The sequence below is a fragment of the Belonocnema kinseyi genome, chromosome 8 (assembly GCF_010883055.1).
Source record: "Belonocnema kinseyi isolate 2016_QV_RU_SX_M_011 chromosome 8, B_treatae_v1, whole genome shotgun sequence".
NCBI lineage: Eukaryota > Metazoa > Arthropoda > Insecta > Hymenoptera > Cynipidae > Belonocnema > Belonocnema kinseyi.
In genome coordinates, this window is record NC_046664.1 from 93,427,150 (window position 1) to 93,454,664 (window position 27,515).

Consider the following 27,515-nt stretch of genomic DNA (forward strand, 5'->3'; position numbering starts at 1 on the left):
GCAATAAAAATACATGTGTCTCAATTTTTTCTAGTGTCGAATAGTCTTAGTTATTGGCCGTTGAAAAGCAGTGTCCCGGTAGTGGCGTTTTGGCCGTTTAAGGGTTAAAAGGAACTAGTTATTATTATCATTACCGTTTCAAAACGTAACTTTTTCTTAATTACTTTTGCAAGAAAGAAATAACTATCGTTACTTTTTCAGTGGCTTTTGTATTATTCTAAAATAAAAAAAACTTGTGGACCATATTTCGAAAGTAACAAAAATAGTAATTATTTAAAAAGCAACATTGTTTTTAGTTAAAACAGGGTGGATGCTCTCCGGGATTTTTACCAATTTTTAGAAGAAAAATCTATGCGATCGTATGATATATGATGCAATTTAAAATAAGTTTGATTTCAAATTTTAAAAAAATGTTAATTTCAATTGTAAACTTTTTTAATTATGAAAGCATTAAGTTTTCAGTACCTAATTATTCTGAAAAAATTGTATTTAATTAATTAAATTTCGTAATACAAAGTTTTTAATACAAAATTTTACCATCTTTTGTTTTTATTTTCAAGCATACATTTTCAATTTAAATTATATTAATTTGCCAAAACATGATTTTCTAATGGCGATCCCTTTACACAAAATCGACTTTTTTATATTGGAATAAATTAAAATTTTTATTTAATAAATTCTCTATAAAATTATGTAAACATAACATTTTTAACCGTTGTTTTTGACTCCAAATTGGCTTTTTTCTTGATTTTTCTACTTTAAAAAATAAAAATTAAATTAAAGTTTAAAACTTAAAATTTTTAATAATTGAAAATTCGATTTTCTTTTACTTTCAACTGTTGACAGTTCGAAGAAAAACAATTTTTTTTTATTAAAAACAAGTGTGAAAATGTTATACCTTTATAATTCTCAAATAAGAATACATAAGATTTTTTAAAAATCCCAACTCTGATCATCTATTTTCTAAACAATTAAAAACTAAAAGTGTTTGAAATTGAAAATAGTTGAGAAAAAACGTTTTAAGTACTGCAAATAAGAATTCATTAATGATTTTTTTCGAATTGTAGCTCAAAATTAAATAATTTGCCAATTTTAACGATAAAAATTGAACCGTTTCAACTCGAAAACTAGCACAGTAAATAAAAAAAAGAACAACTTTTAATATTTAGAAATATTTTACGGTTCATTTAAAATGAGCAATTATAAATCAAAGATTAAAAGCGACATCATTTGAAACTGAATTTCTTTGAAATAGCCTTAAATCGTTAACATTTTAAAGTGTTAATTTTAACTTTGAGCGTTGCAATTAAAATGATTGCATTTTTAATCTGTAAGTAGAAGTGTTGAACTTCGATTTATAAATAACAACTGAACAATTATTAATTTAAATACCAGTTTTCTGTTTTGTGGCTTCGTAGTCTGTAAATGTTGAAGAAGATTTAAATTTCCATCATACGTTTCGACTCCATATATACGTTCAGATTTATAACTCTGTAGTTTCGCTCTTTTAATGGTTTATATGCTTATGATAAAGTAAGCAATAAATAAAAATCAGTATTCTATGCGAATAAGTTTAGGGCAAACAATTCGTAGTTTTTTACACGTGTGAAACCCGAAATATCTCTTTCTATCAAGTGTAGTGCAATAATGTCTTAGAACTTTAGGTGGATTTTAAAACAAAAATTTCATGTTTAAAATTTACGGTTGTCAGACACTAATTAAAGATAAAATACGCATTGAATATAAGTGTTTAAAAATTGTTATTATATATTAGTTATATAGTACAATCATTCATTTTGTATCCAAAAAAAGTTGACAAACAAAAATCTCTCTTAGGGGAAAAATTGAAATGTACCAAAAAAACTTTTTCTAGAATAAATCACTGAAGAGGGTACATTTTTGGAACCGAAATTTTAATTGATAGAAATTTAAATCTTCGTCATTTATGGACCCCAGACCTACAAAACAGAAAACTATTGTTAGTACTGAGGGTCGAAAAAAGCCACGAACAATTAATTAAAATTACCTAACATTACAAATTTAACTTCTAATTTGAAAAGTGTTAAATAAAACAAAAAATCTTTGAAAAAGTTCCACTTCTAGTGTTTTCATTTGAAGCTCATTTTTTAATTCAAATGAAAAAGTTACAGCCATAAAAGTTCGATTTTTTAAATGCTAATAACCGAAAAAACAGTCTGATTTCAAAATTTGAAATTGTTTTTAATTGTATAATTTCCAATTGGAAGCCCCAGGGGCCGCATGCAATAGAAATTTACGTGACCAATTCTTTTTGTACTCATAAACTAATAAGTTGAATGGATTTTCGATAGGAGACAGACGTTCTTTCTTTCTTTCACGCCTGCTTAAAATGGAAATTAAATTCATTCGAATTATTGGTTTATGAGTAAGTTCGTTTAGGCTTGAAAATTTATAAATGAAACGATTGCTATCGCTCAGTTTTGGAAATTTGCAGATTTAAAGCCGTAATAGTTTAACAATTTAATTTTGAATAAATTCGATTTGAAAACGCTCTGTTTCAATTATTTTTCTGGTTACAGTCCTCGTGTAAAATTATTCGACTTTGATGATTTTACTTTGGAATCGCACAGTTTTATGGTAGTAGTGGTGCCAAAAATAATTTCTAGGAAAAAAGTCTTCTATCAGTTTAATTAGGACTTAAAATGATATATGTCATGTCTTATGAAAGAAAAGCATTATACATTATACTATTTAAAATTTCGAAAGTAAGTAAACGATCTTCGAGTATATTTATTTTTTTAAAAAAGGTTTCCTATTGAGATTTTTTTTAACGATTAAAGCGCTAGCGAAGTTATCTATTATTGAAATTCAACTATTTTTCAAAAAATCGTAAGAAATGACAGTAAGAAAAAATCCAGTTGCAAAAAAACTGTTAAACGAGATCTCGTTTACATTGTTATCGAAAACCTGATGGGTTGTAAAACTGCGTGTATATCTCTTTTGGTAGCTGTTTTCAGTTTGTTTATCTCGTTTATCTATTAATAAGGGTTGCGAATTTTCTGCACCATCAGTTTCAACTTTTTGGTTAAAAATGCAATTGTTTCATTAAAATTTAATCGGTTTTGGTTGAGTATTTAAACATTTTGTTGCAAATTTGTCTTTTGGTTGAACTCAAATTACTGTGATTTATTAAAAATTCTTTCTTTTTTTTTTGAAAATTTAATTATTCCATTTTTTGTTGGAAATGGATCTTTTGTAGTTGAAAATTCATGTATGTTGTTAAAAATTCTTCTCTTTTGGTTCAAAATTAATGTTCTTGGGCGAAAAATCCTATGTTTTATAAAAAATTAAGTTCTTGGTTCAAATTTTTGTTATTTTGTTGAAAATTCATGTGTTTGGTTAAAAACTCAACTACTGTGTGAAAAAATTCGTCCTTTTTGGACGATTTTAACTCTTCTTGATTTAAAATTAAAATCTTTTGTTAGTTGAAAGACGGACCGTTACATTTTTCATTGAAAATTATGTTATTTGGTTAAAAAATCGATTCTTGGTTAAAAGTTGAACTACTTTGTTAAAAAATTTTTTTTATGTAGTTTGATCATTTTAGTTGAACACTAATCTCTTTGGATTAAAATGTAACTATTTCGTCGAAAATTCGTCTTTTTGCTAGTTAAAAAATTAGACTATTTCGTTGAAAATTAATATTTTAAGTTAAAAGATTATACTATTTTGTAGAAAATTCGTCTCCCCTTTGGTAAGAATTTCAGTTTTTTAAATAAAAAATGCATCTGATTGAAAAATAATCCTTGTTGGTTGAAGATTTAACTATTTTGCTTAAAACTCGTTTTTATTCCAAAATAATGTAAATTTTTGAAAATTTAGATGTCGTTTTGAACTTTTTTGGCATTAGTGATTAATTATTTATTAATTATTGAAGAGTTATTACAAATGACCACTATAAAAATTATTTATTTTAATACTGAGTGAATTATACATCCACAATGTTGTAAACACATGTAAGTATAATTAAACGGACATAATAAAAGATTAGAAATGGTTTTGTTTTGTAATCACTCTTCAATAATTAATAACTAATAACGAAGACATTAGGCATTATATCCAAAAAATTATTTACCAATTAGGATACCATAACTAATTGAACAAAGATATGTTTATAAAAAATAACAATTTATCTTAACGATATTTCCTCCGATAAATAAATGTTCTAATAAGCGGAGATTTGATATTTAAATTTAAAAAATCTGCCAAAACCACGCATCCTATCAAAAAGAGGTTGATAACAAATTTTAAGATCTTTTTCAAATGTACAATTTTTGTATATTCATCTTTTACCTATTTTGCACAGTTTAGCCGAAAAATTTAATTTTTGGATTTTTCATTATTTTGTGTGCTGTCAAAATTTGAATTTTTGAGTTTTCAAGAGAATTCAAAAAGTTGTTATGATAATCTGCTATGATAATCTATAACTCTGGCAATTTTTTATTTTTAGAAAAAAGTCATAATGATAAATCGTTCGACTTTTTGAATAGTATAAATAACCGTACAGAGAATGTTTGAAATTTGAAAAAAGTGGTCTCAAAAATATTCAAAATATCCCCACCTTTTGAATTTTCATGCAAAATGGTTGGTTAACGAACTTGACCTTTAGTTTAGGACACTAAACGAGTGTACCGAAGGGCAATCTAATAGATTAATTTGTTCAAAAGTTATCGTGATCACAGACATACATACATGCAGACATACAGCCAGACACGTTCGTAAAAACTGTTTTTCGGATTCAAGGGGTCTCTAAACGTGGACATTCGACAAAAACTATGGGGTCAAATTTTACACAAGTCTAATACCTTCTCTGATGAGAATGTAAAAAACAGATCTCATTTTTGAATGCTTCAAATTACAAATTTTATAGTTTTGGCTTGACTTTGATCTTTGCCATACAAAGATTCCGAATTAAAAAATCATAAATTTGAAACTTAAATTGGGGGCGTATAACATCAAAACTGAAACGTAATACTTTGGTTTGTAGCACATAATTAGGAATTTTTTGACTACACATTATCATCTCTTTACTTTCTATATTATAGTAATTGATGATGATCAGCTGACGCAATTAAAGAGAAAAAATATTAAATTATGAAAAACAGGGATGTTATACAACAAATTAAATAATAATAACTGTATCAGCTTTGATAACAAAGTATGTAACGTGATTATCATTGGACAAAGCACTTTTGAGGAAGCTCTTATCCCATCTTGAATGCCCTCAATCCTCGGATGTCGTTGTTGCATTTTGTGAGATAAGTTCGTAGAACTCGAGGTTTGTTAACGCGTTGTTTACATGCGTTCACGTTTGAGCCACTGAAACGTGCACAGAATACACGTGTAGGTCCGTACATTCTACAATCTACATAAATGTCTCGTGGCAACGAAGAGGGCGTTAATGACAGCCAACATCTGCTTCAGTCAGGCTATCTTTAATCTTCTTTTTTTATTTTTTTATTTCTTTTTTCTCGCGCGAGAGGGTCTGTTGATTGATGACTCGCAGCATCTAAGAGTTTTTCTTTCAAATAACAAATAACGCACGAGTGATACTGCACGATAAGAATGAAGCGGATCAGCAAGAGATTTCGAGAACTTAACATTTTAACACTTCAAATTTTTAATTTAATGTAATAAATACAAATTTTTATAAAAAATATTATTTGTAAACTGTGTCTAATTTTGAAAGTCTTGAAATTGTGGGACAATATAATTTTGCCAAAAAAGAACAATTGAAAAAAAGATACAGTTGAAAAATACCGAAATAGAACATTTTCGAAATTTCAAATTGCCAAAAAAATTAAACTACCGAAATGATTCAATTTTCGACATTTTAAAAAGCGACAGTTCATGTTTCACCATTTTAAATGATTATAAAATATTTGAAGAGTTTAAAGAAATTATCTATAAAATGTTTACAAGAATTTCAATATTCTTACGGAATTTAAAGTTATTTCCAAAGTTTTTAAGCGATTTTTAAAATATTCGAATGGATCACGAAAGTTTAAACATATTTCAAATGGTTCAAAAGGATGACGAGAGATAGCATAGGTTACAAATTATTTAAAACATAAATTAAGAGTTTGAAGAAATTACCCAGTCGAATTTTATAGAGAATCTCAATTTTTTCAAGACTTTAAGGAAATTTAAAGAGTTTAATCAGATTTTAAGAGATTTTACAGAATTTCAGGCGATATTAAAGGATTTTGATTTTGACAATTTTAAGAGATTTTGAGAACTGGGATTCTGAAATATCGGAAAATATACAATTTCGGGGATTTCATAATTTTCTTGGTTTGAAATTTTTTTAGTTTCGGTTGTTTTTTAAATTGGGGTTTTTGCTTTTTCGGTAAAATTGGGTTATTCCATACTTATTTAGCTTACAACAGTCCTAATTTGGAGATTCAAATTTTACTTATCAGTTTTTGGCCAATTTTTTGTGGATCAATAAATTATGGCAAATTTTCCTTGGTACAGTTTCTGTTAGTAAACAATAATATAAAACTAGAAATTAAAACAAACAGATTTGTGTTAAAGTTGGAATTGGTTGAAAATGTGAAAAACAAACTTTTTATTTTGTTTCTTAAACTATATTTTGAAATTATTTCAAAATGATGTACTTGAAATTTCTTTGGCTCGAATTATAGAAACATGAACATGCCCAAAAAAGAAAAATTCATGAATTTGATACAATGAAGCAAAAAGTTGTCATGTTATATCAATATAAATGTATATCTTTTCGGTTCAAGGTAAAAATTTTGTAAACACCTGGTCAATAAAAAAATTACAATTTGAAAAAACGTACTTTGTTTCTAGATTTTTAACACATTTTTTATTTTCCTGTTTTATGCCGTTGATTATTTATCTAAATTATACTTACAGAAAATTTGTCATAATTAATAAATTTGTCTCTTATGGAATTGATTACTTTTCTGTGATTTTATTTGATCAGAATTAACGGACCTCTTGGCAGTAACATAAACCTCACTTTGAGAAGTAGAATATTTTTATGAAAAGTGTGTCGTTACATGAGAAATGAGAATATCGAGCGGCGCGATGAAACTAAACTTAGAATTGATCCAAATTGCACGCCTAATTGTTCTTTGCAACGTACCTATATGCATTCGTGATGAGAGCTATAGTTGTATACCGATATAATTAGGCTTAGTGCAACAAACGGAGCGCATGCGATACCGTTGCAAAATTTTATCGCTTCACATTAACATGATCGCTGTGAACTGTGTATAAATTATCGTGTGATTCACGCAACACATCTGTTCACAAATATCAATTACTGACCAGCTCAAAACAATTAGCGAACTGAAAGTTCAAATCTAGACGATGCTGTTGATTTATTAACAATACAGAGAGTAGTTGCCCAGCAGATGCGTAAATTATTGCTGAATAACTTATCAATTATTTACCAGGAGTTCACCATTTCCTCTGCCTATACATTTTATTTCAAGATTTCGTACGTTTAAAAAAAAACACTTTTTTCGTTAATTATCAGTTTAAATAATCAGGGGGGGGGGGTTATATTGATCCTCGAAACAAAAATTTAGGGTCTTCCAAAAAAACAAAAAAGTCTAATTTTTTGCACCCCTCCCCCCATCTGGTTAGGTTTCCAAAAAAAGTGATTACATGTTGTTTTTTTTTTAAATATTATGTAGGCCTACCCCCTGAAGTTTCCCATAACAATAAGGTTGGGAAAAGCACATTTTTGTAAATTATGGTAATAATAGTATGGGCAATACTTTCATGATTTCATGAAAACTCTGCAAAGAATACGAATTCATTATCATAGTTCTCTAAAAACTACCCCATGCAAGTGTAATAAGGAGTTTGCGGAGTATTGCTCTTAATTATTACTTCTTTCTTATTTTTTATATAGATAATCAGGAATGAATAAATTGCAAGATTGTGTGTATTTTTGAAATTATTGTTTAATTAATTTTTGTTTACTTGGACAATTTTATTTCCATAGAATAACATGAATTAAGGGTATTTTATGAATGCTGTGAAATAAAAAATGTCAATATATAGACTATAGGATTAATGAAATACCCTTAATTCATGAAACTATATGAAAATAAAATTGTTACACTGAACAATTTTTTAAGCAATAAAAAGTTAACTCATAAATACATAAAATCTTGTAATTTAATCATTCGGGAGCGTGTACGAACAAAATTTTTTAAAAAAGTAATAATTACGGGCAATAACCCGCAAAATGTCTATTGCACTTATATGGGCTTGTTTTTGGGTGACCGGAGAAGGGGCTTAGGGGGTTAAAAATCATAATTAATGATATATCTTATTCCTGGAAACGTTTTTATGAGATCATGAATCATTTTCACGTTTAGGACGGAATTTATAAAAATGTATAAAAATTTTTAGAAGAAGAAATATTCTTGATTATGAGAATTATTTAAAACATGCCAAAATTGTTTATTTTTCAAATGTTATGTTTTATCGGGCTTCTTCATATCACCGTGAATGGATTTTTAACGACCTAAGTATATCCAATGAAAAAATTGTTTACTAGCAGAAATCATTAAAAAATCATTTAGCAATATTTAAAAACTACATTTTCTTATAAAAAGATTGTTTAAGCTACCTTCTCATGTTGCAGAGGCAGCATATATATTATATACTATATCACTATCTGAATTATATTTAGATATTTATTTGTCTAAGATATTTGATCATGATATTAATGAAAACACTTGATTAAGAATGAGAGAGTGATGCTGGCAAGCAGGATATATATAAAGTTACAGGAAGTGCATTATTTATACCACTTGTACTGCTCATAGCGGTGTTGCTAGGCTATTATAGACTAGGCACCGTATCACTTAACATTAAACTTAAGAATCTGGTTTCTCGCACGTGTCTACATGCAGGTAAGAGGAAGAGCGCTGTAGAGTTGCTTCAAGAGACGAAGGCCTTTTATGTGAAGAGTGAGACTGTTCTGGACCGGAAGCAAGAGCTGAAGAATAGTGGCCACCTTCAGGTTTCTCAATTATCAGCACCCGGTGCTCCTCCGAGGCTTCTAAGAAAATGCGGAAATCCCGTGCCCGGAACCATTCAACAGACTTCCCCACAACTGCCAGCCCCTCTTTCCGCGCCCTGTTGTTGGGCCACGTGTCACGAACAGGACAGACGTAAGTGACAATATTAATTCTTGTTTTGCAATTCGTTGCCGCAGCTGCCCACACGAAGTCGTCTACACTTTACTGTCCACTTTTCTGCTTGTTAGCCGATTAGTGGTTGCAGGATGTGTCCCGGATGTTCCGTTCATTTATAATTTATATGACAACCTCCTGAATTGAGCTAAACCAGCCCGGGTGGGCTCCTGGATCGAATAAGATGGGAAAATCGGATAATGATGGGGGATTTATTTTCTGGCTGGGCATTTCACTAATTTCGGCCGCAGATGAGGGAAAACCCGGAATCAAGAAAAAGTAAAGGAATTTTTTTCGTCAGGGAAATTCAGAGAAAGTCAGGGATGTCGAAAAATGGCAAAAGTCAGGGAAGTCATGTAAGAAGCACTTGAAGTAACTTTCGAATATAATTAGGGTTAAAACGCAGTCACTTTTTTATGAAATCACTTTTTAGTCACTTTTTTAAAATAAAGTCACTACAGTCACTTTTTAAAATTAAACTATCACTGAAGTCACTTTTCTGTCAAAAAATTATTTAATTGGTTAACCACTATTGAATTCAGGTCTATACCCAGTTCTGAAATTCACTGAATTATTGTTCACTAATTATTGTTTCAAGGTAAAAAATTTCAAAGATTTTAGGATAGTTAAAAAGATTCCAAAGAATTTTCATTTGATTTCATCAATTGAATAAGATTTTAAAGGATTTGATATATTTTATGTTATTTTAAAAAGATTTTAAGGCAATTTCAAGAGATTACTAAAATGTTAATGGACTTTCAATGATTTTAAGGAATTAAACCAAATTTGCGTGTGATTGTGAAGAATTTCTTGGGATTTCGGCGCATGCGGAACGATTTTCCAGGATTTCCGGAAATATCAGATTTCATGGTATTTTATCATATTTTAATGAATTTCAAATAATTTATTCAAAAAAGGAAAGGATTTCGTAGGGTTTCTAATATTTAAAAATATTGTTTGTAATTTATTTGAATTAGTCTGGAATTCACCCTAAGTTAATATCAATTTATTCTGAATTTAGTCACTTTAGGTCACTGCCTAGGTTTAGAAAGGTACATTTTTTTACTTTTTCAAATAAATTATTAAAAATTTATGAATGTAAATAACAAATTTTTTCTTCTGTTTATAAAAGGCTCTATATTAGAAATGTTAAAATATTAGAATTTTGTTTACGGTCACCCAGTTTACTTAAAAAAATATTTGTCTTGAATTAAAGAAACCATTTTTCGAGCGTAATTTTTTTTCATTTTACCAAAAATAACTTTAAAATGAAAAAAATCCTTTGAAATTAACAAAAAAAATCGTATTGGAACAAAAAACCATTTCTTTTAACCAAAATCAATTTCTTTAAATCATATAGAAACCTTTTTTTGATTAAGAGGCAAAATGAATATTTTTAATTGATTCAAAGAAATTTTCTTTGAATAAAAGAATATCTTTTCTGATTGGTTTTTTTAAATTATTAGTTTAGTAGAAACACTTGTCCAATCATTTTAAATGTCACTTGATATTATTTAAAATAATGTTAGAGTGTACAAGTTCGTTTTGGAATTCTTTAAGAGAGCCAATCTAAAAATTGATCAAACCTTTATAATGATTTATTAAAAGCGTAAAAAATTACTCATGGTCTGCGAATTTTTAAGGAGAAATTTAATTGTATGCTTACTTAAAAAAAATTTTGAGTTGAAATTGTTTATTTAACAAAATACATTCGGATTTTTGTGTTTTAGCTTCAATTATGTCGGTAAAAGTTGCACTTCTTACTTAATCCTGATGAGCATTAGCTGATTTTGTTCTTCAATTGGTTTTTATGAAAAAAATTCATTTCGAAATCATTTAGCTATTTTGTAAAGAAATTTGTTTCTATATAATGTTAATTTTAATAAAAGTCAACCAAGCAGAGTTTTCAAGAATCTTTCAAGTTGTCGATTTTATTCCTCATCTCAAAAATGGCTCAGTTTTCAAGTGGGCACTTCTAGATTTAATTTTGTTTCAAATTGAAAGCATTAATACCCAGAAAAAATTTGTCTCATTTGAATTATTGTAAATTCAATCAGTTCAAATGTAAGTATTAAAAAAATTGGAAGTTTTAACTTAAAAACCTTAATAGTTGATCAATTTTCAATTTAAAGTATTCAATATTCAAATTCAAATTAGTTTTTTTAACTGTTGAGTGTTTTATTTAGTGATTTTTAAAATTGTATGTATACCAAATTTAAAACCATTCAGTTTAAAGGGTTTAAATTTAAAAGTTTAAATTTGCCAACCCATCTGTATAATTAAACATTTTTCACTATCATACGTTTCTATATTGAAAATTTAGAAGCAAACTTTTAGATTAGATAATTTAACATTTTTTTTATTCAAATTCAAATAATTCTAAATTTAGCTTTTAAAAATTGAATCCTACTAATAGTTGCGCTAGTATAAATTCTCGCATTTTAAATCGAATAGACGTAGATTAAAAGTTCGATAATTTCAGATTAAAAGAACATCGAGATTTACCCTTTTTAATCAAAGAATTAATAACTATTTGGTTTAAATTTTTAATTGTTGAAAATTGTCAAATTTTTAATTAAAAACCTTATTAGTTAAATAATGTAATGGAAAACATTCGAAACTGAAGAATTGTATGCTTTTTAAAATTTGTAAACGCATGAAATTTACCATTTTTAGCATTAGATTCGTTAAACAGATCCAAAATAATTATAACGATTAATTAAGGTTAATTTACATTGAAATGATGTGTGCTTTACAGGCAATACAGTTGATGGAACCAGTTTCCGGTAAAAAAATACGTGAACCAATTAAAACAAACATACTATCTCTATACGAAAAAACTACCGTGTATAGGGATTAAAATGTCATAGTGTGCATTAAAAAAATATTGCACGCAATTTTTGGATATTTTAGTACTTAAATGTTTGGTACGATATAGGAAAGTGGAAAATGTAAAATATATTCTAAAATTGAACCCCCGTAAAGAGTATAAGTTTTTCACGAATATGGATAAAAGTTTCAGCCTAATTGTTATTATGTAATTGGATCATGTTTCTTTTCAGCGTCGGGTACCATTAGTTATATTTCTTGCCGAACACATTATTTTTACATAAATTATCGATAATAATTAATATAGTTTTAATCGTTTTTGGGGTTCTTTAGGCTCAGGACCCCAGTTTTAACTGCTTTTTGTAAGTAAAACAAAAACATGCATTTTATTTGTCAGCAAATGCAGCCAATTTAAAGAGTGCAAGATCAAAATGAAAAACATTGGGTTTCTTAAGACAAAACCTATTGGCCATTTGGTCAATCTGTTTGGCTCGATATGGGCCGTAAAGTTACGTAACAATGTTTTCTAAAAAAGCGAGAAAAGACATTTGAAATAAAAATTTGAAGACACTTTAATTCAATTTTTGTTTGTTTATTAGCTGATGGAGTTTTGAGTCCTCAACGATCACTGCCACCCGCGCTGCCGCCGAAGAGTCCGCGATTGGTACCGGTTCCTCAGCGTCGCACTATTTCCGGTCCGCCGAACGGTACCGGAAGCGATCAGCTGCAAATAAAGCTCAGAAGGTTACTTAATACCGATAGCAAGGAAAACGTATTTTTTCCTGATAACGAATATCAGCTCCCTCAGAATGTTCAAACGAACGGAGCTGGCCGTGAGGATAAATTTAGATACTCCCCCGGAAGCTTGTCTCCCGGATGCAGAGAAGAGGATCATAGCACGGTAAGCCACTTAAACTAATACGTACGAGAAAGAATGACCCACCGAGGATCGATGGCCATTATCAGATATAGAAATCGCCGCGTCATGAATAAGGGTGGCCGGATATTTTGAAAGTGAATAAGTCGCAGTAAAGAGGGGAAAGAATATTTCCCTTACAAACTTCATAAAAATACTCCTTGTCTTATAGCGCACGGCGTCAATGGTAGGGCCGCGTCTCAAGACTAAACTTATTTCAATGCTGAATGTATATTTTCGTGAAAGTCTCAGAAAATATTAAATATCTACTGAAAATTAATCTACAAAATCATCAGTACTGGACCGGAAAAAATCTGGGATTTTTCAGATTTAAAGCTATTTTGTTGGATCGTTTAAGTACTAAAGTTCCTTTTACATTTCACAACATTTTAAATTCGTCTTTTGGTTGAAAAGTCGCTTTTTAATTGAAAAAGAATTCTTTTTTATTCACAAGTATACTATTGTATTTTTAGTCAAGAATTAATACTTTTGGTTAAAAATGGAATTATTTTGTTTAAAATTCGACTATTTTCTTAAACAATCATCTTTCTTGGGAAAAAATTCGATTTTTTTTATAGAAAATCTGTCCTTTTAAATTGTAAATTCATCTTTTGGCAGAAAAGTAATCTTTTTTCATTCAACATTTATCTTTTATGGTTAAATTTTTTTTTATTGAAAAGTAAATTATCATATTTTCAGTCCAAAATTCATCTATTTTGGTTACAAATTCTCCTATTTGGGTAAAAAACTAATTATTTAATTGAAAATTCAACAATTTTGTTAAACAGTCATCTTTTTTGGTTGAAAATCAAATTTTGTTGTTGAAAATTTAGCTTTTTTATTAAAAAGCCATATTTTTCGTTGAAAGTTAATTATTTTTATTTTAAAATACTACTATTATATTTTTCATTCAAAAATCGCTTTTGATTATAAATTCTACAATTTTGTTGAAAGTTGAATTATTTTTAAAAATAATTTAACAATTTTCTTGAACACTCATATGTTTCGCTCGAAAATTCAACTGTTTTGTTGACTTTTTTTTGTAGAAAATTTATCCTTTTCGACTAAAAGTCATCTTTCTTTATTTGAAATTCATCTTTCTTCGTTGGAAATTAAACTATCTTCTGAAAGGTTGGTCTTTTCGGCTTGAAAATTCAACTATACAGTAAAAACCGCAACTGTTTCTGATTGAAGTTTAAGCTCCTTTGTTTAGAAATTCTATCATTTGGTTGAAAATTCATTTTCGTAGGCTAGAACTTCAACTAAAGGGTTGCAGTACATAACTAGATAACCAAAAAAAATCAAAATTTTTTTGGAGTGCGAAATAACATTCTGAAAAATCGAAATCACCATTTAAAGATAAAACAAAAGTTTACCTCCGAGCTGAAGTGTTTCTAAATTGAGACCAAAAAAAGTACGACTGAAAAAAATTATTCCGTTCCCAGAAATAAAATTTAAAAGTTTACAATCTCAAAGTGGCAGGAACTTAAAATTGGATCAGGCTTGGCTGCGAATCAATCATTTAAGAATTTTTATGGTCAAATTTCATGGGTTTGAAAATCACCGTTGGATAGCGACTAAATATCTATTTTTCAATTTATAAAAATAATAAAAACTTGCTCCTGAGATATAGAAAGGCTGAATTAGAATAAAAAAGTTTTCGTTCAAAAAAAGCATTATGTTCCGGAAAAATAAAGATTGAGTGGGATGGTAACGCACTGTGATAGAAGATTTTTTGTTGAAAGTTCAATACAAAGAAGAAATTTATATGTTTCTTTATAAATAAACGATACTAATTTTAAGAAATATCTTTTTGAATCACAAGGCAAAACGTTAAGTGAAAAAAACCTAATAAAAGTGGCTTTTTATAGAAAATGAATAATCAAGATTTTAGGTTGGTATTTGATTGGTACTCTAGTGATAAAAAAGTGGCAACTAGTTTTATTTAATGGCTTCTTTTGAGTTGTATTTTATTTTTTTACTACATTAAAAAGTGTTGGAGGAGAAAGTTGGTCAGAAAATGGTTTACAAAAATGTTAAGAGGTTAGGCAATTAAACAAGATAAGATTGGGGGACAAGTACCAATGGAAGAATTACCGATCTTTTTATTACTGTATTAAAAATGAGCTTTTGAAAAAAATCCTTTTAAAGACATAACATGTATTTGATTTTTAAAGAATTTTTTATTCAAAAACCCCATTTTTGGAAAAAATGTTTGTTATCTAGTTCTGTATTGTAAGTATTGCAACCCTTCAACTACATTTGTTTAAAAATTCAACTTTCTTATTGTCAATGTCTCTTGCTTGAAAGTTCAACTATTTAGTTGCAAATGCAACTGTGACCATCCTGTTCATCCTCAATGTTTTATCTAGCCTTTTGAACGATGTCGGTAAAAGAATTTCATTTTCAGTAATCCATTACTAGTGCACGAACATGAACTACGGCAGTATTGAAAATTTTTCTCTTCTTAATTGTTATTGCTTTTTTATTTTAAGTACGATTATTCTGTTTCTAAGTGTGATTATTCACTTTCACCTGTGATAATTTTTAAATGCAGAAAATTGTGTCATTCTAAACGAGAAAGTGAAGTAAAACATGTGGGTCTTGATCACAATGATTTACCTTGCACGCTTTAGGAGTTATTGTTTCAATTATCTGAATAGCGACTGAACCTTGAATGTTAGACAAACTGAGAATTGTGTTTGTCCACGTCGGTTCCAATAATTTTCTATATAACTCCAAGACAATATGAATATGTTCTCCGGTGTTATCAAAATGACATTGGTGCACGCCACGGTGAAATCGATGTCGCGCAGTTTGTTCTATTTTAAGAAATTTTTCCTTTACATAGAAAAATATTTCATGCAAGGACAATGTAAAATCTCCTTACAAGTGAATTTATTTAATATGCTCCTCAGACCCAGGGAAAAATTGTCTGAGGGAATCGTAGAGATTTATCTTTATTGTAGTGTGATCGTAGTCTCTGAAGACAGGGTGTCTACCTGACCAGGAATTTGATTCGGTGACCGGGATTTTTTTCTCGAATGTACCGATATGCAAATTAAAAGTCGTTTCATGTATTTTGTTACTCGAATTCTGAGTTGAAACAAGGATTTTGTGAAAAAGTCATCAGTCTCACTTGAAATAGGGAGTTTTTCAAAAGAATTACAATTCTGCCTTGGAATAGTGAATTCCCTAAAATAATTATAATTCTGAGTTGTGACAGGGAATTACAGTAAAGTATGATAATTTTGACTTTGATATAGGGAATTTTCTGAAGGATTTATAATTGTGAGTTGGGACAGGGAATAAATAAAAATTATAATTCTAAGTTTTTACATGGAATTTCTGTTCAGAAATATAATTTTGACTTTAGGACAGGGAATTCCGGCGCAGAATCATAATTGTTACTTTGTACTAGAGAATTTACGTGCCGCGTCTGTTTTCGGAAAGCTCAAATCCAGTTTCTTCTTATCTTCGGTTCGGGCAATTTCTACAAAGAATTAGTCGGACAGGGTATTTTCTTTTAAAAAATGATTATTTTGAGTTTGGGATAGAGAATTTCACTAAAAGATTATAATTTTCAGTTTAGGTTTAGTTTAGAACAAGCACTTTCGTTAAGAATTATAATTTTTACTTTACGACAGAGAGTTACCGTGAAAAATAATTGTAATTTTACTTAGAACAGGCAATTTTGGAAAAAAAATTTATCGTGATTTCGAAGAAGGGAATTTAAAAATCCCTGTTACAACTCAAGAGTTTTTTACAATTTGAAACGTCCCTCTTCCAATGTTCAGGAACAGGAAGTCTTTGAATGATTATGAAAAGTGTTGTAAATTAATTATAATTTCGATTTAGACTTTGAGACAGGAAATTTCTATAAAGAATTATTATTTGATATAAAACAGAGAATTTTGGTCCTGGAACGAAAAATTTTAAATATAATTTTAATTATGATTTGGTAGAAGAGAATTTAAAAAATCCCTGTTCAAATTCAGAATTGTCATTCTCTTCCGAAATTCCCTGTTCTAAATTAGAAATCTTTTAAAATGTTTCAAAATTCCTTAAAATCTATCAAAGTTGTTTGAAATAATAAACATCTTTTGAGCTCTATTAAATTGACCAGGAGAAAACTGGGAATGTTAAGTAGACACCCAGAAAGAGCTCACATTTCGACTTTGAAGAAGGTGAAAACTAGGATTTGTTTTAATGTTGTGGGCTAACATGTGTGATAAAGCGGAAAACCCCTTTTTTATTCAGAAAAAGCAATATCGTGTCATAGAATGCAAAAAAAATTATTTTGCAGCTCTGTACACCACCGGATATTCGATTTAAATTCGGAAGAAGTAATTCCCACTCCCACACACCTGCGAGATCTGTCAAAAAATCGAGCAATTCTGCTTCTGGGGAGAGTACGGTATGTCACAAGTCCTTACCGGATCTTCATACCAGCACGCGACGTCGGGCGTCGCTGTCTCCGCGAGCATCCACCAAGTCGTCCTCGAAACCTTTAGTGACCGCTCATCATCAAACGGGTAGCAACTGTCCGGACTGCGAAACTAGTTCAGACTACTCAGATCTCAGCTTTAAACGAGATTCCATGTGCTATCGCAGGTGAATATCATTATTATTAACGTATAGTACGAGGGCATATTCTAAGGTTGTTTAATAGTTTCTCAATTGCAACTACCCAACTTTTTCTTGCCAATAAAGTGACATTTTGTGTAATTCTTAACTGGCAAACATACATTGGAATGTTTAAGAAGAATCTGAATTTTAGATTCAATCTAAATATAATTTTTCCATTTCTACTCATAAAAATTACATAAAAGTAATACTTTAGAACAAAACAAGACTTTTATGATTCCAATTTGAAATTGTACAATTTTAAGCCTTTCGTAAATTCAAATTTATAATTTTGTAATAGTATTGAGTCTCAATGTTCAATTTATAATATTATTAAATGAAAAATAATTATATTTTTAATACCTAGTAAAATATCATGTTTTATTCAAAAATTTAAAAACGTTTGTGAATAGCACCTTTTAATTCGTAGAGTTATTAAATAGATAAATTTCTAAAATGTTATTGGGCACCAGCATTGAATTTTCACACTTAAATGTTTCTAAATTTAAACACCGCCAATTTTAAACTGTTCAGTTTTGTAGATTTGAATTTAAACGTTTCAAATTCGAAGGTATCTAAATAAAAAAATTTTACTCTCAAACATATAACCATTTTAAAAGTGTACAATTTTTAAATCTTCATTTTTAATCTAGAAAATTTAGATTATCCTATATTTAAATTTGTTTCATTTTGAAAGTGCATTTGAATATTTGTAATTTTAAGGTTTTGAATTATTATTAATTATTGATTATTAATTTAAGTTTGTAGGTTAAAAAAAATCATTATTGATAGCTTTCACTTTAAATGGTTCAGTTTAGAATATTCTTTATTTACAGACAGTCTTATAATGAAGACTTCGAATTTGGATTTTCTTTAATTCCGAATCTACTAGGGCCTTGAAATAAAAAAAATCAGTTATTTAGTCTGGGATACTTTCAATTAAAAATTACAAATTTTGACGATTTCAATTATACATTATTCGTTTTTAAAGGCTTAAAAATAATCCTAATTTAAAACTGACTATTAAAGCTTTTCATTTGAAGTATTATAATTCTTTTATAATTTTGAAAGATTTGAAATCGCAGTTGTCCTTAAAATTGTATATTGGAAACATTTGAATTAAACCTTTTTCATTGATTGAAGCTTTCAATCTAAAGTATTTAAAATGTAAATGATACAATTTCAAATTTCGTTTAATATTTTTTAATTTTTATTTCTTGAAATAAAGTTATTCCACTTAGAATATAGAAATAAACTTGTTTATATTAACAATTTTATAACCATGTATTTGTATTTTAATTTAGGTTCATCAAAGTTTCACCGAACAATTCACTATATACCCGTCCGGCCGGCCGTACGAATGGACAATGCATTAAATTAGTCCAATTTTATTTGTATTAATTTAAAATGAAATTGTAGATGCCACCTTGATTTACGTCATTCTAATTATTGCAAAGACAGAATTGGTGTTGATTTATTACTGAGCCCTGGCTGCCTGCATCGAAATTTTGGTACAAATAGCCAGATTTTTTTGTTATGAATAGTGGGACCTTGGAAATGGACTATTTGTACCGAAATTTGGGTCCAAACAGCCTAATCTTTAAGGTTCTCAGGACACTTCCTCATCACTAACAAAGAATGAATGATAAATATTATGAATGATCAAAGAACGTTCTAGCAATGTTAAATTTCAACGTTTTTTTACATTTGAGTTTATATTTCTAATTTAACCTTTTGGAATAACTTTTCATAATAATCGATAACAATGGATATATCAAGACTGAAACTAAAATAATGGAGTTTAAAAAAGTAATTTCCTATTTTTCTAAAGTATTTCGTTTTTCTTTTGAAACTGAAATATATTTTAAAAGTATTAAAAATATATTGAAGTAACTGAGACTTAGTTTGTAAAAAGTAATTTATAGTTTGTTGTGTTGTTGAAAAAATGTTTTTAATGTGTATAGTTCCAGGCATACTCGAAGATCACTGGGCTCAGGAGGTGGCGATGCAAGTAGTGTCTTATCCTCCGGTGGTCGAACACAGAAGTCCTCAGGTTCAAGCAAGTTAAGTCACGGTGCTACTGCAAGAGACTCGGGTGGTTCTTCCGGTCATTGTACACATCGTAGCGAGCCACCAGCAAGAATCCAGGTAACAATTTTATTTTCAAGAATTTAAAAACTAGAATCTAGAATCTAATCTAAAATGCGAGATAAGTCAGAAAGAGTTTCTCAATCTGAACAATTCCAAGAGATAATTATCATTCTTGACATGCCAATATAAATAATTATTTTGGCCTCTACAATAAAATTAAATAATAATATTTGTATAGGTATACAGGTAATAAGTAAATGCGTTCTTTCTTCTGTTTTCAGGATGTTTGGAGTCACATACGAAGAGATAGCGGAGCGTCTACTCAGCATTCCACCGAGAAAGATAGATCGAGAAAAAGTAGTTACGGTAGTGGAACTCTCCCGTCTGTCGTTAGACATTACAGTCCAGAATCCAACAGCAGTAATAGTCAAACCGATTATAGTCCTACTTGCAATTCAAGGTAATTTTTCCAAATAGAATTGATTTTAAATCTCAATAATTGCAACATCAAGTAAATTATAAACGATATCCGTAGCGAAACATTTTTAATTCGGATTTCAATATGCAGAATTTTTTGTGAGAATTTTTGGTCTTGCGCAATTTTTTAAGTAAAATAATAAAATTGATATTTAAACAAAATTTTCTTTATTTCATAGTGTATACTGTATATTATCTAAAATAATAAAAAAGATATACAAGGGCTTTTTTTAGATAACTGATGAAAATTGATATTTTAACTCCAGAATTAATATGTAATATTGTTATGCAATAAATAGAGAAACCAAATTTACAACAGTTAAAAGTTAATATTACAATTTTCTTCCATTTTGAATCTTCTGCTATTTTTAACTCTTGAAAGTTCAATTTTTTAAAACGAAAAACACTAACATAATCAAAAATTGTTAGAAGGTTCTAAATCTTGTTTGAATTTTAATTATTTTTGTTGAAAAATATGAATTTTCGTTTAAAAAACCCAGTTTCACTCAAATCTGATAAAAATTTAATGATTTTTTAATAAAAATGTAAATTTCTATTGAGCAACACTAACATTCCGAAAGTGTTTTAGCGTATAAATTTTATTATTATTTTTAAACAAAAATCTTTGCATTTAATTCTGATGGTTTCTTTAAGAATGCTGATTTTAAGTTAAACGCATCCCAATTTGACTGAGAGTTGTTACAATTTGTAAATATTTTTTAAAACCTAATTTTTTAAATGCCATAGTAATTACCACAACGAAGAACACTAACGAAGAATGAATTGTTCCAAACTGCAAATCTTCTTTGAAATCTATGTTGAAAACTACTAGCTTAGTCTACATCTGGACAACAAATTTTAATATTTTTTTGAAATCTAATGTTTTTTTTTTACTAAAAATGTCGATTTCTGGTAGAAAACGGCAACATAGCCTGAAATCGATTAAATAAGTTGTGAATCTTCATTGATATATAATAAAAAAAAAAATTGAATACTAATTTCCGACGAAAAGCACTAACATAAACCACAGTTGTTCAAAGATTCTTTTTGGTTGAAGATTTATCCTTTTAGTTAAAAATTCTTCTATTTTTGTATGTGAAAATGGATGATTTTACCTGAAAACTTAACTATTTTATTTTTGATTATTAATTTTTTTATAGAAACTTCAACTTTAGAATTCTTGTATTTTATAGAAATTATGTGTGTTTTAGTAGAATATTAATCCATTTTGTTCAAATTGAAATATTTGTGCTTGAAAAGTTAGGAATTTAAAGCGTTTCATATTGAATTCAATATGATACTTATATTCATTTTATTTTAAAGAATTTATTCCCATATTATTCCCCTGTAATCGTAAAAAGTTACCCTACTTATCCTATTTGGAAGGCATTTTAGGCTATAAGGTCTGCAATATTAAAATTTTACATATTTTAAAAAATTTGGTTACTTTAAAATTTATTAAAATTAAAATTTGTTTATCTCTTTAAGTTTTACATTTAAATTTAAATTAAATTCTGGAAACGACTTAAAACTTGGTCGCCATTGATATCATGATCTCATCAGCTGTTAATCTGTACATTTTTATAATCAAATCTCAATACCATTGAAATTTAAAATTCCAGGTTTTCTGACGGTTGGAAAGAGGGTCGAGGCAGGCCAATATTGAGATCTAAGTCTGATATCAGCGACCGATACTGGAGACACGAGAACGGCCGTTCGCCGAAAAATCCTTCGCGTCCTCCTCGTTCTGTTACTCAACTAGAAAACTTTTTCGACCGACTAGGACTCGATTCCGAAAATTATCAGCGCATAACCGAACCCGATTCCAAGACTTCATCCCCCGTCTTTTTCGATAGTGTCAGTTCCGTGGATTCTGCGTTGGGACTTTACTCGTATGTCGCAGGTAACCAGGGAAATCCAGGCAGTCAGTGGCAAAATAATAACTGCAGCACTGGAATGGGAAATGAAGAATGCAACCAAAGGGCGAGCGACCAACCGAGCATAGTCGAGAGGAACGCAAGAATCATCAAATGGCTCTGCCAATGTCGCAAAGTTCAATTCGGATACAGTTAAGTGATCGACGAAACGATCCAAACGTGAATTTTCAATCGGATTTTAAATTCATTTAAAAGACGAAGAGAAGATTGTTTTCACATTCGTTCGTTCTATTTTAAATTAATTCTATTCGAATTAAGTTTCACTGATTTGGGATTTAAGCTTACTCTAAGAGAATTAATTAGCGAAGGATTTATAATTTGGATGTACTGCTGCATTCAAATGAATTCACATGGTCACTTAAATATTCAAAATTTTGTGCGGATTCATGCTCCTCCCATTAATAGGTCATACCGAATTTTTAATATGTTAAAATAATAAAATGCTCTTTTTGCAGCCATTATCGAGAAAAAGGACTTTTTTTTTTTTTTTTAAGTCAAATTATTTTTTTTTTAACAACCCATTTCCAATGGAAAAAGACAAGAAAACAAAAAATGTCGAATTTGATGACTGAATGATAATCTGAAGAATAATAATGATCTGAAAAATCGTATGATTAAAAAAAATAAATTAAATTTTTAATAAAAAACACTAACATACTATAACAGAAAATTGTGCTTTTGTTTATAATTATCGCTTTTCGGTGGAAAAGGTTAATATAACCGTAAATTCTTCCAAAATTGTAAATTTTCTTTGCATTTTATATTGATATTTTCGCTGGAAACCATTAGTATAATATCCAATTATCTCTAAAAAAAAGTAATCTAAAATTGTTGAAAGTTGTACATTTAAAAAATATAATTTTTCGTTAATTACAAATACCAATTTCCGAAGAAAAACAATGACATAGTCAAAAACTGTTAAAATATTCCGAGTCTTTGTCAGATTAAAATGATTTTTGTTTGGAAATACGAATTTCCAAAAATGTGATACGACAACATGACCTAAAATTGTTAAAAATTATGAATAGTCTTTGAAATCTAATATTTTTTTAATATAAATTTCAAGTTCCTAGAAAAAAGTCTTAACACAGTCCGGAGAATTGTACAAGCTTTGTAAATCACATTATTAAAAAAAATGGATTTAGGTCTAATGATTTTGGTTTAAAACTGTCAAATTCAGGTGAATCTCTTTTAAAATTGCAAATATTCTCCGTACTATACTGATTTTTGGTTTTAAATTCCAATTTTGGCTGTAAAACGCTAACGGGACCAAAATTCTTAAAAAATTGTGAATCTTTCAAATGTAATGATTTTTTTTATTTCTATTTTCGGTTAGAAAAAGTTAATAAAGTCGAAAAACGTAAATTGTTAAAAAAGGTTCAATTTTTAAAATCTAATAATGGTTTCTTTTAATGTTTAACCGCGCCAGGGTATTCAAATAGCAAAATTAGTAAAATAAAATAATATACATTAAAGACATTTTCTATTATTATCATAATATTTATATATTAAAATTAGAGTAATAAGTGATGTTCGTTAACAAAAATTTGCATATAGAATGTTTGTTGTAAGCTGGAATCGAGCTCGGACTTTTCGATTTCAAATTCAGAACACTACCGCCTGATCAAACTAAGAGTTGTGCAAGACTGTCGCATCGCGGTCCAGGAAACGTGCGTGGATTTTTTTGAAGCGGTTTTTTCCGAAAATGGCAGAAAAGTACATTTCATTACTCTAGCATATTACAAGTTTTACAATTACCTATTACTGGAAGAAGTATGAATTCAAATAATACCGAAGTTTGCAGGTTGTCCTTGCAAGTGGCGTTTATGTTGACTTGTATTTTATTGTTTTTAATGAAGGACAGTTTCTAATATTCCTAAGGATTCTATTCGTGAGTAGATATATATTTGTTGGTGCAATGGGATGTGTGCCATTTGAAATTTGCAATTTGCTCTGCAACTAATGTACAATATTTGCTTTTACAATGAACTTAAAATATTGTACATTCGCAACGAAGGTTCACTATTTCATCGTTGCCTCTGCTCTTTCGTTCGCTTTTCTCTCATCGCCGTAAATTGTAAATAATATTCAATTAGGCAAGGATTTTCCACTTAGGGAATGTATTGCGGTTATAGTCATTTAAATTCGATTGTTGTCGACAAGTACGATATAGTCTCGATTCGACAAAAATTAGTAGTAATCTAATAAACGATCCCTGAGCGTTTATCCGGCGTGATGTAGGGAATAGTTCGGTGATAGAAAAAAAATTACAAGTGATCAATTTTGATTCGATAATAGAAGATTATCTATATTTATTTACAAGTGGTCGAATTCGGTCTCAATATTTCCCTCGACTTATACGAAAATAGTACGAAATATTCTATTATGGATTTCGCGAGGCCAATTTAGAGAAGATAGTTTAAAGAGGAAGACAAAAAATAATAATAATAATAATAAATGGACGCCTTTACTTGCTGGTCTTTGATACCGCAAACGTGACAAAATCACTCAATTAATGTTAACGTTTAACAACTTAAAACGAAAGGTGGAGACTCGAGTAGTATAATTGTACTTACTCTACATGCACTTGCGGATTTATTCATCTGAGCTTTTTAAGTCAACATTCAACGACGAAATCTAAAACGAAAGTCTTGATATCGACAATTGAGTCTTGGTAAAAAAACAAAAAGAAAAATCGAATGCTTCAAGGGCGCAGGCTTCGTTTTTGAGTACGAAGTTTGAAAAATAAGGCACCTTCGATTCTAAATATCAATCCCGGCTCAGCTTATTTTTAACACTTTTACCAAGACGCCTTTTCTTTTCTTGAAAGAGATATTTGCAGAGTTCATTAGTTTTTTTTCTCGAAAGCAGAATATTTGTGCAGATTTATGTTCTATTTAAAACAATCTGATCGCACAAATAAGAACGTTCATTCCATCCTAGTATATATGAGATTTACGGTAGGGTCAAAAGAAAAAGAATGAATTTTGAGAATTTTGAAAGACGACAGTATTTTTCATACATCTCGCGTGGAAATATCAAATGCACAAATTTAGTTTTATCTTACACTCTTAGACAGTTTTTAATATAAATTACAAAACATGACCGTCATATAAACACACTGCTGATCATCTTGTATGCATACGTTTTTATCGAGGTGATACATAACTGATATTTTTGAAGTAATTAATATCAAGTTTAAAAAAATTTAATTTTGAGGGTTCAAATAAATAATATCTCGATTTTTCCAAATTTAAACTAATTCACTATAAAAGTTTCAGTATCTAATGTAATTTGTTATGTTTGTTGTAGAATGCAATTCCATGTTATAGGGGACTTTTTTTAATTCCTTAGGACTACCTTAAAAATGTATAAATTCATTTCATTTCTACTAAATTCACTTGAATGAATATTAATTACACTGAATTCAATTGCAATTCTTCTAATTCTTCTTATTTTAGAATTCAGTTAATTTCTTCTGAATTTTTTCGCGAGTTCATTTGAATTCTTCTAACTGACTTGCATTTGAATTCTTTTGAATTCCTTTGAACTCTTCTAAACTAGTCTGAATTCTACTGAATTGAAATAAATTATTGTTCGTTCTTTGGATTCCTTTAAATTTACTTGCATACTTTTGGAATACATTGGATTATTTTGAATTCACTTGTTTTTTTAAATCTTTTGGATTTGTTTTTAATATACTTAAATTTGTTAGAATTCCCTTGAAAAATTCTAAATTTACTTGAATTCTCCTGAATGTATGTTAATTTCATTAAATTCAATTGCATTTTTTAAATATTTTGCATTCTTTGCAATTCAGCTGATTTTTTTTTAATTTTTGAGAATTCATTTGAATTCTTCTGGTTTACTTGCATTTTCGTAACCCACTTACATTCTGTCAAATTCCTGTGAATTCTCCTGAATGAATTTTAAGCCTAATGATTTGTGCTAACTTTATTTCAATTTCAACGATTTAAATTACATTTTTTAAATCACATTTTTTTTCTTTTATATTCACTTGCATTTTTTTAATTCTTGGCATTATTTTGAAATCATTGAAATTATTGAAATTATTTTGCATTTTTTGGAAATGACTTCCATTCTTGTGATTCGTTTGGATTTTTTAAACCCCTACGATTCTTTTGAATACATTGAAATCTTTAACAATTCCCGTGAATTCTTCTAAATTTCTTATTAATTCTACTGAAGTAAATTACATTCTTTTCTAATCTTTAATTATTTTGAATTTCTTAGAATTCGCTTGAATTTTTTGAACTCTTAGGCTTCTTCGAAGGCCATGGTTACGGGTACCAAAATTTCGGTACAAATTGCCGGAATTTTCTGGTACAAATAGACCTGGAAAAGGAGATATTTTTACTGAAATTTTGATATAAATATCCAGATTTTTTCGGCACGTCTTTAAATCTACTTAAATTCTTTAAAGTTCTTCAGAATTCATTTCAGTTTTACTATATTCAGTTAAACTTTTTGTTACTTTTTTTATTCTTTTGAATTCCTTGGATTCTTTTGTTTTCAGGTGTTCTACTCAAAGTTGCTAATTTTTGAAGTAATGTATCCCTCGGCTTTTTACTTACAACTATACTCTTATATATAATAATGTGCTATTACACAAAGTAATATTTTAAATTGCATTTAGCATGTTGACCAAATACCTGGTAGAATGATAGTATTGTATTTTCAAGGTCGAAAATACCTGTAATATTCTAATATGTGAAACATATAACATTCGTAATTAGAAATTTACTTTTGAAAATCAAAAGTAGTTACCTCCAGAAAGTCAGATTCGCTCCTCGAATTGCTGATTTGTTTGTTAAAATCGAATTAAACAAAATCTACATATTTTAAAACATGTGTTTGAAAATATGAAATTGAAAATTATTTTTCGAGAAAGTTGTATTTTAAAAAACGTATTTTGAGGATATAAAGAAGTTTATGTTATATGTTATGTATTTATAAATGATTTTGTGTAATAGTTTGTGTTTGTAGTGAATTTTATGAATAACTCGGTCCTGTGAGAGAAGTACAATGCTGATAATTAATTAATTTGTAGCATAATTCTTATTGTTAAGATTGTCAGTTTGCATTAATTAAGTTTATAATTAGTTTCTCCTGTGTTTTTATCGAAACTTGCTTAGGCATTTTTACAATATAAGCGATAGACTGACAATTTAGTGAGTCACTTGAATATATAGTCGAACTTCGACTGAGGGACAGTCAAACTTAGATATTTCTACACTCCACACTTGTGATGTATAATAATAATAATAATAATAATAATAATAATAATAATAAAAAAGAGCCTCGGTGGCTCAGTTGGTTAGACACTCGGACTTCACCTCAGAGGTCCGGGGTTCGATCCCTGAGCCGGTACCTCTAGAAATTTTTCAATGTACC

General features: G+C 28.8%; 1 protein-coding gene across 2 annotated transcripts in view; it reads left to right on the top strand.

Annotated features, from left to right (window-relative positions):
• The window catches only part of LOC117178839, a 70,231-nt gene extending 44,435 nt beyond the window's left edge, over positions 1-25,796 (top strand). Inside the window, exons 3-8 of one of the 2 annotated variants that reach the window (XM_033370342.1) lie at positions 8,943-9,203; positions 12,653-12,954; positions 17,276-17,583; positions 19,560-19,743; positions 19,968-20,146; positions 21,786-25,796. In XM_033370342.1, the coding sequence (XP_033226233.1) occupies positions 8,943-9,203; positions 12,653-12,954; positions 17,276-17,583; positions 19,560-19,743; positions 19,968-20,146; positions 21,786-22,236 (1,685 nt within the window). In that variant the 3' untranslated portion in view covers positions 22,237-25,796. The remainder of the gene's footprint in view (positions 1-8,942; positions 9,204-12,652; positions 12,955-17,275; positions 17,584-19,559; positions 19,744-19,967; positions 20,147-21,785) is intronic. The other variant, XM_033370343.1, reaches the window with a different exon arrangement.
• The last annotated feature ends 1,719 nt before the right edge of the window (positions 25,797-27,515 follow it).